Source organism: Pseudochaenichthys georgianus, chromosome 18 (assembly GCF_902827115.2).
Source record: "Pseudochaenichthys georgianus chromosome 18, fPseGeo1.2, whole genome shotgun sequence".
Lineage (NCBI taxonomy): Eukaryota > Metazoa > Chordata > Actinopteri > Perciformes > Channichthyidae > Pseudochaenichthys > Pseudochaenichthys georgianus.
This window is the reverse complement of record NC_047520.1, coordinates 19,428,551-19,444,899: the sequence shown is the minus strand read 5'-3', so window position 1 is coordinate 19,444,899 and position 16,349 is coordinate 19,428,551. Positions and strand designations below refer to the sequence as shown.

Here is a 16,349-nt window from a genome sequence, read left to right as displayed (position 1 = left end):
CTCCGTAGCGTCCAGCTAGCTTAGCCGCTAGCTTAGCAATAAATACACACAGCGTTGTATTCTCCTCCCCCTGTCGGCCCTAAAAGCTTCAGATGGCGGATACCTGAGCTCCATAGCGTCCCGCTCATGTGAAACACACACACCGCGTTAGCGGGACATTCTCCTCTCCCTGTCGGCCCTAAAAGCTTCAGAGGGAGGATATCTGGGCTCCGTAGCGTCCCACTAGCTTAGCCGCTAGCTAAAGGTAAACATAGATGGGTACATACTATAGAATATGAATAAATCGTCACCGATGTAGAGGATATATCTTTGTATTCACTTTGAACTCGCCCAAATGGAGTTTAATGCTTTTGGATTTAAGCACATAGTCCATGCATGGGTTTGAAAGTATAACGTGCTAGCCCGCTGTAATACATCGTATAGTCAGGCACACATTTATGAGAGATTTAACAATGGCCAATTATATTTCTTAAATAATATGTAGCCTATTCCCAGAGCATAATTCATGGGGCAACAAGGTGAGGTGTAAAATGTGTTTTAATATCATAAATGTTACGCCAGCAAACTTCTTGTACGGACTTTGGCAGTAGTGAAGACTCACTGAACGAATTAAGTACAAAGACGAATCGTTCGCGAACGTGCAAATCACCAGAAGTCGTTCGCGAACCGGTGAACGAATCAGTGAACGAATCTTTCAAGTGAACTGAATCAAAAGATTCGTGTCCCCGAAGGGAATCGGAATTCCCATCACTACAGTGCATGCACTGCATCGTCCAATCAGTGAGCGATACACAGTAAATTTCCCCTCCTCGGTCCTCCGGTAGTGACCCGGAAATGAATTTCAGCGCGCCATGTTGAAGGACATCTCATTTCTCTAAATGCACTTCGAGGACCGAGCATCGAGGAGGCTCTCTGGAGGAGCTCTAACCGAGGAGACACTGATGGGTCCTCCACGGCTCCTCCGCGGATGCATTTCCGGGAACGGTGGAGGCGTTACGCACGGCCGGAGTTATCTCAGCCAATGACAGCTCTGCATGCATCCCCTGGATATTATTTTAGTAACTGCTTGAATGGCAATGTGATGTTTACAGTGAGAACAGCTGTGCACTCTTAAAACTACTGGGTTAAAAAATAACCCAATCATAACCCAGCTGCTGAGTCACTATAGGACAGAACACGTGCTGGGTTGTCTTAACCCATGTGCTGGGGTGGATAATTTTAACCCATGTGCTGGGTTGATTATTTGACCCAAGCTAGTGATTGAAATTAACTATATTGTTGGGCTAAATATAATATAATAATAATGTATAATAGTGTAATGAATTATCTCCAAACACACCGTATATATATATATATAAAAAATGCATTTATTGATAATTTGAACAGCTTTGGCAAATCGACCAACATTCCATTTCCACTATAAAAGAACAATGCATTTTAGCACAATACAAATTCACGTAACATGAAGCATGTGACTTAAACAGCTAAGGAGGATGTAACCTTCCTCACATTAATACATGAAACATGTCTTCCAAGTCCATCAACATTTCCACATTCTTCTCCCAACCTTTGAGGTTTGACTGTTTTTTTTTTTTTTTTTAAATGGCATAGGTTCACGAGCGGCTGAAGAGATCCTACAGTCCGGCATGTATCTTGTCCAAGGACTTTGGGGGAAAGCCTTTCACCATCCATTTACAAGAGCACTTTCTGAATGAATTCATAGCAGTACCTTAGCTCTTTGGGGTAAGCCATGTTCAGTGTATAGATGACTCGTTTCCGTGGGGCGCGTGGCTTTCGACTGAAATACACATTTCGATCGCCTTCTTCTGTGGTTTACATACATCTTTTGGTATATTTGGCTTCTTAGGAACACGTTGATGCACATCCAGTACCAGTGTGTGAGTTTGTGATTAAGATGGCGATATCCGGATGCGAACAGCGAGGACTACAACAAGACAAACGAGTTGCTCGAATAAATCATTATACCAGCTATTGTTGCCAGACTTATTACGGAATATCGTTGTTAATGTCCAAGTCCATCTGTGTATACCTTCAGACAGCCTCCAAGTGAAGCACACGGTGTTTACACAGTTTGAAAGCAGCGTGGAGAAGTCTTCATCTGTGTTAAACTGTGATCCTCCCAGGGAACTGGGACCCGCTCACGTTAAAATGTGACCCGCCCAGGTTAAATTGTGTTACGGCCGGGTGTGTCTGGGACCTTGCACCTCCCAAGGAGACATATTCCGTTCTGCCATCACAATTTGCAGGAAGGGCAACAGTAGTCATCCTCTGTGGGGTCCCACACATCCTAAGTGATACCACATTTGGCAGGTGGTGCACTCAATCTGACAGGGAAAAAGAGAAATACTTTAGAATACTGTCAAACATTTTGTCAGGTTCACATCAATCATCCTGATTAGGATGTCAAATTAAGCCGTTTTAACTTCCTTAGACATTATTTCTTTACATAGTATGGCAATGGGTGTCAGATATAGGGTTACAATCTTAGCTGTGGTCCTTTCTGTTTGGAGTCTGTGTTGGTATGTTCCTTCAGCTGCTCCAGTGCCCACCGAAAGTGCAAAGACATGCAAGTTAGGTGAATTCAACTATACATTTGCAATAGCTATGTGATAGTGAGTGTTCACCCAGTGATGTTGAGGTAACCTATCCAAGGGGCATCCCAGTCTTCCAGCAGAAGGACATGAATTTCTCTACATACCCACGTATCAATGCCCCCTTCAGCCAACGAGCTGAGCTCCCCACAAGCCCTACAGAGCTGGGATAGGTCCAGGGCTTGACATTATAAATGGCCCGCTGGCCCGGAAGCACTATTTAGACACCCCGGGCTAGCATAACGTACTTTCCACTTGGGCCACTAAAAATATTGGTTTAAAAAAAGAAAAAAAATGGTCCTGTGGTATTGGTATTTTGACTAGCAATTTAGTTAAATTGTTTTGTTTATTAATGCTACAACATAGCGTTTCGTGAGGCGGTTGTCGTTGTTGGCTGAAAAGCAAACAGCTGTTTGCTGCGGAGCGCAGCGCGCTCGTTCACTACAGACTATCGCGACACCTAACCATTCGGCAATTTTTTTTTAATACCAGCGGTAACCGGCCAAGCGCCGGGCAAAAAACAATCTTCAAATAAAAGAAAGTCACCGGAGGAGTTAAAGGAGAGTGACAGGGAGCATGAGAAGATGAGGGAGAGAAAGTTTCAGCCAGCTTGATCGATGGACTTCTAGTGGTGCAGTGACGCGTCCTAAAACCCTTTTATAATCTATCGATTAGATTTATGATTCGAAAATTATAAAAGTAGGGTAGACATGTGGAGATTATCCGGCTGAACAAAACGTGCATTTATCAAACGGGTTTGTTTTTCACAGACCTTATTTCCAGCTATTTTCCAAAACCCTGTGGAGAAATCCCACTGCTTTTTGTCGAGGGAACCAGCAGCTTACTTCCTGGTTTTAGGACGCGTCACTGGCTGCACCTCTCAATATGATGCCAATATAAACAAGGTCTTCTGTCGGCTCTGTACATCAATGCCGACCTATGCTGACAAGTAAGTGAAGACAATATAAAAGGTATTGGCTTTAGGGAAATGTCCCAGCAGTTTAGGATAATGAAGGTTCTAATCTAATCTATAGCCATTACATGTCTAACTCCTAATGACAGGAAGGCAGAAACCGCATAATACAAATAATAATACTCATAATAGCAGAAATGTTTTAACAATGACCACAATATCATTATTTTAATAAACCAAATATGAACAATTGAGGAAAATGAGGAAGAACTGATGAGGCCTACAAGTAGTAATGTAGTTAGTGCATAAATTACTATTGCAACAAATGTGTTAATTTTCTTCATTTTAAGTAGATTTTTTTTGGACAACGCTCCGGGCCAGTGGTTACAATGGTGAGGCCAGTGATAATACAATTCCACCGGCCCGGAGTATTATTAATGACTTTTTAATAATGACAAATAGCAACAGATATAATCAAATGTTTACACCCCGCATGACGATGAGTCATTTTGTTGTGGGTGAGCAACAGTTGCGCATTCCCAGCTCCCTATTCCCGGACACTTTTTGCAGACCAATGCTCTACACACAAAACACACATTTATTACAGTTTGCCAATTTCAACATATGCCCAATTAAAATCATTTAATTCAAGATCAGTTGAATCCTGTTAAAGGACAAAAATGCTTGAATGACCTTTTTGTTGCTCCCAAAAGATGATCCATGGTGTTCATGTATTTGTCTTAGGGCTGTGCGATTATGGCAAAAATCATAATCACGATTATTTGGGTCAATAATTGATATCACGATTATTTTGACGATTATTCATTGACCATTTATTGAACTTTAAAACAAATAATATTTTACCAATAAACAAGATCAACAAATATGTTGGAGCGCACTTCCAAAACCATACCAAACATATATTATTAATATGATAAATAAAAATAAATTAGACCAAAATAAATTAAATCAAATATGATGCAGTGCACTGTCACAACCTACTGAAAACTCCTTAACATATAGCCAACATTTTGGTAAAACATATTCAACATATTCCACTCAGTTAAACGTTGAAGGCTGGCCAACCGTCATGGTCCAGAAGTAACAGAAAATAAATGTTGAACTACAATTTAAGATCAAATAAAAATGTTTAGGCCACCATGGCAAATGCTGGTAGGGCTGCTCATGTCATCTCTTAAAGATTGTTTGCAAGAAACACCAGCCTGTTGACATGGTCTGGTTTCAGAGATGAGCGCAGGCAGGTGACAAGCCACCTGTACTGAAGACCCTCAGCCATGCCCCGACACATGGGGTGACGCCGGCCAATCACAAAGCTTTGATGCGTTCAAGTGCATTATTCTGGCACAGGAAGATTATGTTACAGGACATTAACGATAAAACAGAATATTGTTGTTCTATTTTTAGACACATCTCGCGATCGACTGGTTGGGCACCCCTGGGCTAGACCATAGGTCTGTTGTGGTAGCAAAGTAGTCAGCTGAAGCCACATCTCTCTCAACTTCCCCACGGCATTTGTCATATAGTGCAGGCAGCGCAGACCTGCTGAAATAATACCGAGACGGCATCGCGTAACGCTTGTCCAACGTGGTGACAAGTTGCTTAAAGCCCTGGTTGCTAACAGTGCTAACTGGGCACATATCTTTAGCGATGTGAAATGTATCTCCAGGTCTCCCTTGAAAAAGAGATCATTGATCTCAATGGGATTTTACCTGGATAAATAAAGGTTTTTAATTTTTATTTTAATTGTAAAGACAAAGTACTTGCAAATAGTGGAAATAGTTTTACCATTCTTTTTAACGAGTTGCTGCTCTTGTTCTGACATCTTCGCTCGCGCTGAACACTCACAACACATGTCACTCCCACGTGGCCGAGTGGGCTTTTAGGGAGGGGCGAAAGCGCACCCAGCAAAATAATCGTATTTTGTCAATTATGCTGTTTTCATAATCGTCGCAAGCCATAATCGTAATCGCGATTAAAATACGATTAATTGCACAGCCCTAATTTGTCTAATGCACACATCAAAGCTGACATTTCATTCACCCTGTTACATCTTTGCATTTGTCGATCTGTGCTTCTGTGGCCCCAAATGGGTCCAAGTACAGGGACCGCCTCTCCTTTAGGTACATGATCTATGGAAATGCAAATACTAATTATAACCAACCCCTACATCAGATAGTGTCATGGTTACATCTAGATCTGTTTACATTGAAGATTACTTACAATCAGTGTCCAGTGTCCGTTGTGACAGACCGCTCCAACTGCCACATTGTGTTTGAAAAGGTCCAACTAAAACAAATTCTAATAATTACAACAACTAATGTATACACTAACATAAGTATGTATTTGTGTGTATGGACATACAAACGTACATATACCCAAAATACATAGGCCTACTTATGTACAAAGAAAGAAATCATCCTACTATATAGTCCTACTCACCCTTCTCCAAGAACCTTTGTGGGTTCCCTCCCAGAGCGACGTCATTAGATAGGAGTCTATGATTAGAGCGCCAGCTTTCCTTCCCACCATGGTTAAATATGAATTGACGATCGATGAGTACAAAAATAACTTGTGATACAATCTAAATACATATCAGTCCAATATTCTCTTGTTTTGTAACTTACCTCTCCCTCCAACCACTTCCTTGGGGCCAAGTCCATGAGGTTCTCCGTGTACACTTTATATGGGCCAAACTTGCACCAGAGCGTGTGTTTTCTCCTCCCTGTCCATATTTGTCGAATTACTGTAAATATAGCAATGGCAGTTATTTGTGAAATGCATAATTTGGAGTGTACTTTCTGTCTGTTTACTTACAAAGTTCAGGATCTTTTGGTGCCCTTTGGGCCTCGCAGTCAGATGGAGATGGAGGTGCCACTTGTGGTGTTTGTGTGCTGTGGATGTGTGTCTGTGTCTTTGTGTGTTGTGGACCAGCCAGAGGAGAGGGATCGGACAACTTTTGTAGTTTGGCAGGGATCCTCTCCTCTGGCTGGAAATAATGTGTTAGATGGTCAATGTTGGTCTGCAACTTTGTGGTGCCCTTAGCAACAATGGCCTTTTCCCCCTCTAGTTCCAGGATGCTGTCGGGTCCCAACCAGTCATCCTCCAGCTTTCCCCCTTTCCTTTGCTCCTGTCTCACGTTCCTCCGCAACACCTGATCTCCTACTTGGAAGTTGTCCTCCTGGCCCCTTTCTATTTTTCTTTTGCGGACCTTGTCCTGACTTGTTTCCATATTGTTTTTGACCTCTGTGAATACAGCCTCCTGTTTTTTCAGGCCTTCATGGCTCTCCTCCCGTTCGACCAGCTTGCTGACTTTGTCTTCTTTGACCTGCAACAAATGACAGTTAGAATTGTAGAAGGCAGATGATCCAAATGAAAACGTTTGAAAAGGATGACAACATTAGAACATCTTACCAGGTACTCCTCTGGCACCTCTGAAGGATACCTAGCCTCCCTCCCAAACATCAGATAATATGGACTGTATTTTGTGGTCAGCTGTTTCTTTGTCCTTAGATCAAACATGGTGGACTGGAGCACCTGGTCCCAGCGTTTTGGGGTGACCAGCCACCAATGTCCTTAAAATGCAGAATTCAAGTATAGGTATGAGGAAGCAGGAGAGCATATGGGTTCTCATTAGGGATGGGAATTTGAAAGCAAATGTATATTCGAATATTCGACCCCCCAAAAACGGTTAACCGAAATGTACATATCCTATCAAAAAAAAAAAATGTGCCCAATTTTTTTTCAATAATTTTTGGAAATAAATACATACATGTTTAAATAAGTGTAGAAACCAAGTCGAATTTGTCAAATGTATTGAACTGGTGATCACAGTTTGACAGCAAGCCTACAGCTTTCATGTGTGGAGGCGATTCACAATCAGGCCAGCTGTAGAGAAGACCCTCAGCTGGAACGGAGGTTGCGGGTATAGCAAGGTATAGCATGTATATATAAGTTTAATTTGGCATAGTTTGACCTCTACACCGCACTCACTAACCTGGTCGAAATATTTCCACACATTACTCCTTTTTGACGCCATGTCTGTTGTGTAGGACTCTTCTTGGAGTGTAAATAATTACCGGACTATGACTGGTAAAATATGTTGAATACCGGCAAAACTAAATCTCTCCAGTAAAAATGTCTATGTACTTTGCCACCACACGGTTGCCAAGCAGCGCTTATTGTTGTTTAGGCTGGCCACTCATGTGTCGCGAGTGTTGACAGGGGGCGGGGGAGCACGCTCATGAACTGTTAGCGCCGGAACCTCGCAACGGCTGCGGAGCTCATTTGCGCCACATTTGGGCCTAAGACAGGGGTGCCCAACCTTTTTTGAACTGAGAGCTACTTTTAAAGTTGCCAGTCTGCCGAGATCTACCAGTCCAAATAGAGAGGCGTAGCCATTACTGACAGCCTACTACCAGGTAAATACACACTTCTACTTGTATAAAACTGACCTTCGTATGATGAATACTTCATAAAATACTGCAGATCCTTTATCTTTCTAATCTACACACATACAAGTATTTAACTGAAGTTACACAACAGTGTTGTTGATACAGAGTTGGAGTTTATTCACACGTCACATACTACAGTGGGTAATGTTTTCAAGAAACATTGAACAGTGCTGCCACATATGACACAGGGAAAAAAGAAAAGACTCTGAACCCTTTCTTTGCCATTATATAAAAAAGTGTTGCTACAAAAGTATAAATTAGGCTTACTAATAAGACAACTCAGAACTGAAGCTACACAGGAATCTGCTGCCAACGTGCAATAAAAAAGACAAAATTAATAGAATTAAACCCTTTTTTGTTGCATTTTAGTAGAGTATAAAAATAAATGCCTTTAAAATAGGATGCAAGCAACACTAGTTTCTTAACCTGAATTGATAATAGACTATAATCAATTTAAACAGAACAGATCTTAATGTTTGCATTCTTATACCATTTTGTACAATAATTATAATGAATAAATTCAAACAAACTAAAACTTACAGCTGATTAATAACGGTATCTAACTTGAGTTTGTATTGTATCAAAAACCTGTTGAAATGCTACTGTTATTTTTTTTACTGTCCCCCAAAAGTGCGTCGCAGCCTCCAGGAATGCTTCTTTCACAACTTCGCCGACTTTGAAAGACTTCATGTGTTTCGCAAGAACGTGACAGACACGATAAGATGCTCTGGTAGCAGTCTTGCTCTTGTTGTCGGGCCTGGTGAAAATGGACTGCTGTGCATTTAGCTGTCCTTTCAGGCCGACTGGTTGGGCACCCCTGGCCTAAGATGAGGTTTGAGTCTGCGTGATCTGCGTGTAGGGAGGGGCAGCAGCCATGTCATTGGCTAGAACTAGCTAGATCTGATGGATTTGGACATAAACGCGAGTGAAGTATAACCGGACACGAGAGAGAGAGATCAGCACCTGCAGCTCTGCCCGCTGTGAGGGACCAGTGAGCGGAGCAAAACACACCTTAAGACGTCACCTAACACATGAAGCTATGGCACAGTCGTATATATATATATACACATTGAATTATTCAATTTGATAATATGTAATTAACGTGAGGCATCACTCCCAAAAAAAACAAACATTTTTTTTTTTTATAAAAATATTCATAACTCATATTCGAAACATGAATAATTATTCGAATACCTGAATAATTCCGAATATTCGATTAATCGTTCCCATCCCTAGTTCTCATGTATGATAAAGCAACATATCATTACTGATTACCTGTTCACATAGGAACAGGAAATGTGTTTCCGTGCGTGAATTCCATCAGGTATTGAAAACCAATACCTCTGTATAGTGCCGTTTAATTTCTCGACAAGGCCATTGGGTGGTAGGCCGAGCACAGGCTTCGCTTGATGTCCAGCCTCTCACACAGGGCAGAGTTGACCTTGAAATTATCATTAGGACAGACAAGCAATAGGTTAGCACAGCAACTACAGTTACATATTGGGGATTCATACTGAATCAACACTGTACCTTGTTGAAAAACTCAGAGCCCTGGTCTGTTAGCAGTATTTGAGGTGCACCAAATTTGTAAAAGAAATCAATGATACAATTAGTCACCTCTTCTGCTGTTTTAGTCTTAAGTGGGTAGGCCTCTGCCCATTTGGTGAAATAGTCAACCATAACACATATGTACTGGTTTCCACCATCTGTTACTGTGAGTTTACCCACTAAGCTCATCCCAACCAGTTCCAAAGGCTCCGTAACCTGGGGGGGGGGGGGGGGGGAATACATGAGCATTACAGTAAATCACTGTGGACGTGGTAACAATACCAGTATGCCATTGTTTATTTTACCTCTATCGGACTGTACTCCTGCTTCTCCTTTGTGTTGGCTCTCTTGGCCTGGCACTGTGGACACTGAGCAATCTAAAACAGACAAACATCATTTCAAAGTTATGACTAATATTTAGTGCAAATAAATGTGCTACATTATATTTTAAACTAGAATAGAGAAAAATAAATAAATGCTTCTCCCTTTGAAAAGGTGCCATCAAAACAAAACACATCACAACATAAGAAAACAAATACACGCAGCATATAAGGAATAAAGTGCAGTAATTATTTGCAGGGGTATACAATCGAAAATGTAATGAATAATAATAGTAGGTATGTATTTATAATAATAATAATGATATATATAAATATATATACAGAGTAGTGTTGTCACGATACCAACATTTTGGTTTCGATACCGATACCAAGTCAAGAATTGCGATTCCGATTCTTTTTCGATACTTTTCTTAAAAAAAGGGAAACACGGAATATCGGCTTTAAAATTAGGAATAACAGATGATTTTAGCAGTCAGAACAACTAAAGCAGCAGTGTTACTAAGAACAGAAACACCAAAGAGTCACATCTAATATAAATATATATAAAAGCATTTATTTTAATTGTGTAGCAGTCAGTTTAACATTTTGGCAGCACTGTTGAGCATTTTGAAAATGTATTTTCATGCCTCTGTGCAAGGCTTAGTCTTTCTATCTGTATAGCCACTGGTGTAAAGTAACTAAGTTCATAAACTCAAGTACTACTTGGGTACAATTTTGAGATACTTGTACTTTATTTAAGTATTTCAATGTTTCTTTTGCTACTTTGTTCTTCTAATCCACTACAGTTCAGAGGTACATGGTGTACTTTTACTCCACTACATGTATTAATCCCTTTAGTTACTTCACAGATGTGGATGAATGATGTGAAATATAATCAAGTGTTAAATCAGACTTTAGTTCCACCTGGAGTAAATCCACCAGCTACCCTGCAGTCTACAAAGTACTTCAAACTAGCTGCACCTTCACCAGCTTTGAGAACACTTTCATGATCAATCATTATAAAACACATCATATATATTATTCTGAAATGGACCAATCTGCACAATGACTACTTTTACTGTCGCTACTTTAATACTTTTACTTGAGGAACATTTTGAATGCAGTACTTTTACTGTAACAGAGTATTCTACACTCTGGTGCTTCTAGTACAAGACCTGAGTACTTCTACTTTTACTGTCGCTACTTTAACTATATTTTGATGATAATACTTTTGTACTTTTATTTGAGGAACATTTTGATTGCAGGATTGTTCCTACATTCTGGTACTTCTACTTTAACTCAAGTACAAGACCCGGGTACTTCTACTTTTACTCAAGTACAAGATATATACTTATACCACCTCCGTTTATAGCCTATGAAAAAAACGAATAGAAAACGAAGGCTAAAGCTAACGTTAGCAGATAGTGATGCTAGTTTGCTAGTTAAGTTTGCTCAACGATAATATTGCGACAGAAACACTTTTCAGTGCACATCACGCTCTGCTGCTCCGACAGGGAGCTCTGCTCTGAACACCTGAGCGGCCCGTTCACAGACTTCTGGCGTCTTTTTTGTCAACAAGCCGAGGCGCAGAAGGCAGTTGCACTCCCACTTGCAGCCATGCTTCTCGTTTTCTCACATGCTCTGGCAGCTAGCGCGTGGCCGCGTGCACGAGAGAGGGGAGGGACTTAGAACGTGCTTGAGAGGAGCGGGACTGCAGGCACGGCTGCAGAGCAGGGAGTGGAAGCAGAGCGCTGAATACACACGGCTCTTATTAAAACGGCGCTTTTTCACGGGAGTACTTTTCTTAAAGTACCGATACTAATGAAACGGAGGAATCGTACCGTTTTTAACGGCAGGGTATCGCGGTACCTTTCAAGTATCGGTACACCGTGCAACACTAATACAGAGTCACATTTATTTCACATGCAGGAGGTATACCGTATGACTTTTAGGTCTTAAGAGCAATGATGGCTTAACACCTGAAAGTCATACCTCTTAATCATTCTGCTGATAAGATGTTTGCACATACAGTATAAGCAATTTTGAAATACACTTCAATCAATCAATGTTTATTTATATAGCCCAATATCACAAATGTTACATTTGTCTCAGTGGTCTTCACAGTGTGTACAGAATATCAGTATGACAATACGACACCCTCTGTCCTCAGACCCTCACATCGTACAAGGAAAAACTTCCGAAGAAAACCCAGTTTAAATGGAAAAATGGGAGAAACCTCAGGGAGAGCAACAGAGGAGGGATCCCTCTCCCAGGACGGACAGACGTGCAATAGATGCCGTGTGTAAATTGAAAAGATAATACATTTGCAACATAGGTAGTCCACTTGACATTACACTCCTCTGTGCTCTACTTTTGAACCTGAATGTGTATTCCACCTCATTATTTTGAAGATACCAACTCACCCACTTTCGTATGTCACTCTCCATGCCAGGCCAATAGTAGCGAGCAATAAGCGCACAGTGTGTCTTCTCCACTCCACAGTGTCCACCAATGTTACTGGAGTGAAACTCCTTGAACAGTTGGTCTTCTTCTTCGGCAGTAGAGACAACTTTGGCAAGGTGCTCAGTCTTGTTTTGTCTGCGCTTGCAGATGTAGTACAGCTCTCCATCTGGTGTTTATATGTCATAATATTAGATGTATTAGTTTTACATAGCATATTATCATTGTGTTCTAGACAGAAACGACAGAAGAAAGCGATCGAAATGTGTATTTCAGTCGAAAGCCACGCACCCCACGGAAACGAGTTGATCGGGAAACAAGTTGATCGGGAAACAAGTTAATCCGGGAACATCGGCGCTTCTGACGATTTACTCGGAAGGCTTCAGTAGAAGCCAGTCCCCAACTCCGGGGACTTCCGGCCGGGGACTTCGGGTGGCAGTATACGCCGTGAAGCTGTTTGCGGTGTAGTGGAGCCGACACACCCACAAACCATTTCCTCCTCAGGAAAGTACTAACTCGCTAGCAGGGTGAAAATAAGGTTCGCGCGAACTAGGGACTAGTTCCAGATCCTTTTTGGTGTGAAACCAAATCTCCCCCCTCCCCCTAGTTCGGGGGGAAAAGTACTCTGGTGTGAAAGCGCCTATAAAATCAAGATTATATATGAACGTTAGCTGCAACATTAACCCCTGGCCGCCAGAGAGTAACGTTACCAAAAGCACCCTTACCAACGTGATTTCACATGTTTAGTTGTGTCCTAATATTACCACAATGATAAGAACAAGTTAAAAAGAAACATACTTACAGCCGGTCAGGAACACAGTAGGAATGGCCAGTATATAAGCCAGGGCAGCGGGGAAGGTGAAGCTACAAAAAAAAGCATAGTAACAGGCAGTTAACATTCAACTTGTATTAGCCACAAACTAATAAGAAAGTCTAACAAGACAAAGATTGAATTTATCACGTATTTAATTTGAAAGCAGTATCAAGTTATCTTATGTTAATGATGCATGTTACACTTCAATTTACTTAAACATTACTACACAACTAAGCTAGCTTAACAGTAGGCTAACAGTTAGCTAGCTGCTGTAGGCCTATGTTAACGGTTGCTAATGTTAATCTATCAAAACACACAGTCGATAGCGTTAATGTTAGCTATAAAGCTACCTTTTTAAGTATAATATAATACACCCAAGGCTATAAATGAGCTACTTACTTAAAACGGAGAGCCGTGGAGAACGTTCACCTCACGACAGCGGAGCTACGCAGGCAGCCCGGTCCTTCCGATTCCGAAAGGAAAATGGAGGGAAAAGTGGCGGCCTGCTTGTGTATGCACCTTTATATATACAGTCTATGGTATGCACATGCGCAGACAGGACAGTATATGTGGCAATTAAATTGTACATATTTTTTTACTAATTAGGCTACTTTTAAATGAATGAAATGAGCTAATTTTAAACAGTGATAATATATGTTAAGATTAATTAAAAAAGATAAAAAGGATGCAATACCCCTCCTCGACTCCTCCTTTCCCTCACTCGCGTCCCTTCCTTGCATCTTAGCTCCGCCTCCGTAAGATGCGAGCGAGGGACACGAGAGAGGTTTCTCAATACTCAAATGTCCCCTCCTCGACTCCTCGGTCTTCCGGTAGTGACCCGGAAATGAATTTCAGCGCGCCATGTTGAAGGACATCTCATTTCTCTAAATGCACTTCGAGGACCGAGCATCGAGGAGGCTCTCTGGATGAGCTCTAACCGAGGAGACAGTATAGCCTCATCCCAATACCCCTCCTCGACTCCTCCTTTCCCACACTCGCGTCCCTTCCTTGCATCTTAGCTACGCCTCCGTAAGATGCGAGCAAGAGACACGAGGAGCTGACGCGAGGACAGAGGAGTCCTCAGGTATTAATTGGGATGTCCTCGTTCACTCAAACGTCACTCTTAAACGACGTCTGTTAATGCATGTGTACAGCTGTATCTCCTCTCATCGGGCTTAACTGAATAACCCTTTAGAACCGGCCCATTTCTGGTTAAATATTTATTTGTTAGTCAAGGAATTCAATGTATGATGGCTGGTCCTGCTTTTGTGTTCCGTTTTGGTGTAAAATGTAGCCTACATTTAAATAAAAATATAATTATAGTAATGTGAAAGCCTTTTAGAAATGAATTGCACATAATAATTCCCACGGAGCTGTGAGCACTTATACATTTATGTGACGCTTTTCCACTTATCTTCCAGTTGTAGGTTTTCCTCTGTTGAAATCGACCAGCTGTTATGGTGGGGGCGGGGCTTTTATATGCGAGTAGTGAAAACACTTCCGCGTAGTCTGCCCGCGTGTATCCTCCCTTTCGTCTCCTCCCGCACCCCTCCTCCACTCCTCCGTGGCCCTTTCTCATTTCATCAAATCCCCCGTCCTCTGTCCTCCGGTAGTGACCCGGAAATGAATTTTAGCGCGCCATGTTGAAGGACATCCCATTTCTCTAAATGCACGTCGAGGACCTAGCATCGAGCGTCGAGGAGGCTCTCTGGAGGAGCTATAACCGAGGATACACTGATGGGTCCTCCACGGCTCCTTCGCGGATGCATTTCCGGGAACAGAGATGTTTCAAAGAGTCGTGACGCACGGCCGGACTTATCTCAGCCAATGACAGCTCTGCATGCATCCCCTGGATATTATTTTAGAAACTGCTTTCACAGCTGTGAGGTCCTGCAGAAAGCAGAGCAGTGTGTATAATATATATCGCTCAGTATAACAGGCCTACTGTAGTGCCGAGAGATATGGAGTCAGAGGCGGTGCATCGAAGGTGCAAAAGGGAACTTTAATGAGGAGCAGAAAAGGACATGTTGTCGGGTCGCAGCCCGGGTCGACAAGAGAGAGAAGCCAGGAGGGCACACAACATATATAGACAACACCTAACATGTCCGTGTGGAAACAAAACCCCAACTGTAGTTCCATGTGTGAATTATGATCCCCAGTGTATTAATGAGTGGTCACCACACTACTCTCTTTGTTTGCTTTAGTTTAGTAGATATCTACAAACAAAGAGTCGATATTTTTCTAAAACCATTTAGTGCTTCACAATAAAATACACCACGGCTGTAGCCTGTTTTAGGAGCTGTATGTGCATGCGTGTGTGTGTGCTTGTGGTACAGTGTGTAGGTGTGTGTGGTACAGTGTGTGCGTAGATGCAGCGGACAGACAGGTCTGTTGGTTTGGTGTCCTCTGCTTACTTTTAATACTTGTAAATACAACTTTTGTCCCGTAATTTATTTTCCTCATTGTAGCGACCAAAGGGGAGAGGGGGGGATATATCCAGTCTCTGATAGTGTTACGAGTTATGAGAGTGCTCTGTTTGATTCTGAAATTGTATTTATTTATATAAATATATACACATATATATGTGTGTGTGCGTGTCCACATCTGTAGCCTGTTATCGTCTCATGACACCGCACTGTGAATGAATCAAAGTAAATATATAAGTCATCATGAACACATCTGTCCGTCAGACAGAGGCTGCTGTGCCTTCTGTCATCATTAATGGACGTCTCTTTAAAATGACCGCTCAGAGGAGAGGAGTTCTCATTTCTCTAACCGCCTGCCGCCTCATTCCCCTCCTCTCTCCTCGGTTCCCCTCCTCGGCTCCTCCGCTCGCATCTCCTGTGGGCGGGACTAAGTATCGAGGATAGGAGTCGAGGAGGGGAGTCGAGGAGGGGAGTTCGAGAAATGAGAAAGGGCCCGTGTGCATTTCAGCTATTGGGACGTCCTTCAAAATGGCGTGTCTTGATCGATTTCCGGGTCAAGTCCCGGAGGAGGGGAAGAGAGGAGTCGAGGAGGGGTATTGGGATGAGGCTACTGTGTTAGAAGACATGAATGCTTCAGCCTCTTGTGGCCAAAGACAATATGGTGGATCTTTCTGAATATAAAAAACCATTCAATTCTATGAGTAACTTTGTGCTGCAGTCTCCACCTGGTGTTGCTGCAGGGAAATGATCACCCTGCATGCTGTTTAACTGCATACATTAAAAA

The 16,349-nt window shown here is 42.0% G+C and overlaps 1 protein-coding gene across 1 annotated transcript; it reads right to left on the bottom strand.

Moving 5' to 3' along the window:
* Window positions 1-1,372: 1,372 nt before the first annotated feature.
* Window positions 1,373-9,396, bottom strand: LOC117463933 (uncharacterized). The gene is made up of 8 exons (XM_034106452.2): window positions 9,339-9,396; window positions 6,958-7,118; window positions 6,361-6,871; window positions 6,171-6,289; window positions 5,986-6,064; window positions 5,767-5,832; window positions 5,587-5,675; window positions 1,373-2,345 (listed from the first exon to the last, which is right to left on the bottom strand). Exons 2-8 carry the CDS (start codon window positions 7,063-7,065, stop codon window positions 2,283-2,285), a joined length of 1,035 nt encoding a protein of 344 aa, XP_033962343.1. The 5' UTR covers window positions 7,066-7,118; window positions 9,339-9,396; the 3' UTR covers window positions 1,373-2,282.
* Between the last annotated feature and the right edge of the window lie 6,953 nt (window positions 9,397-16,349).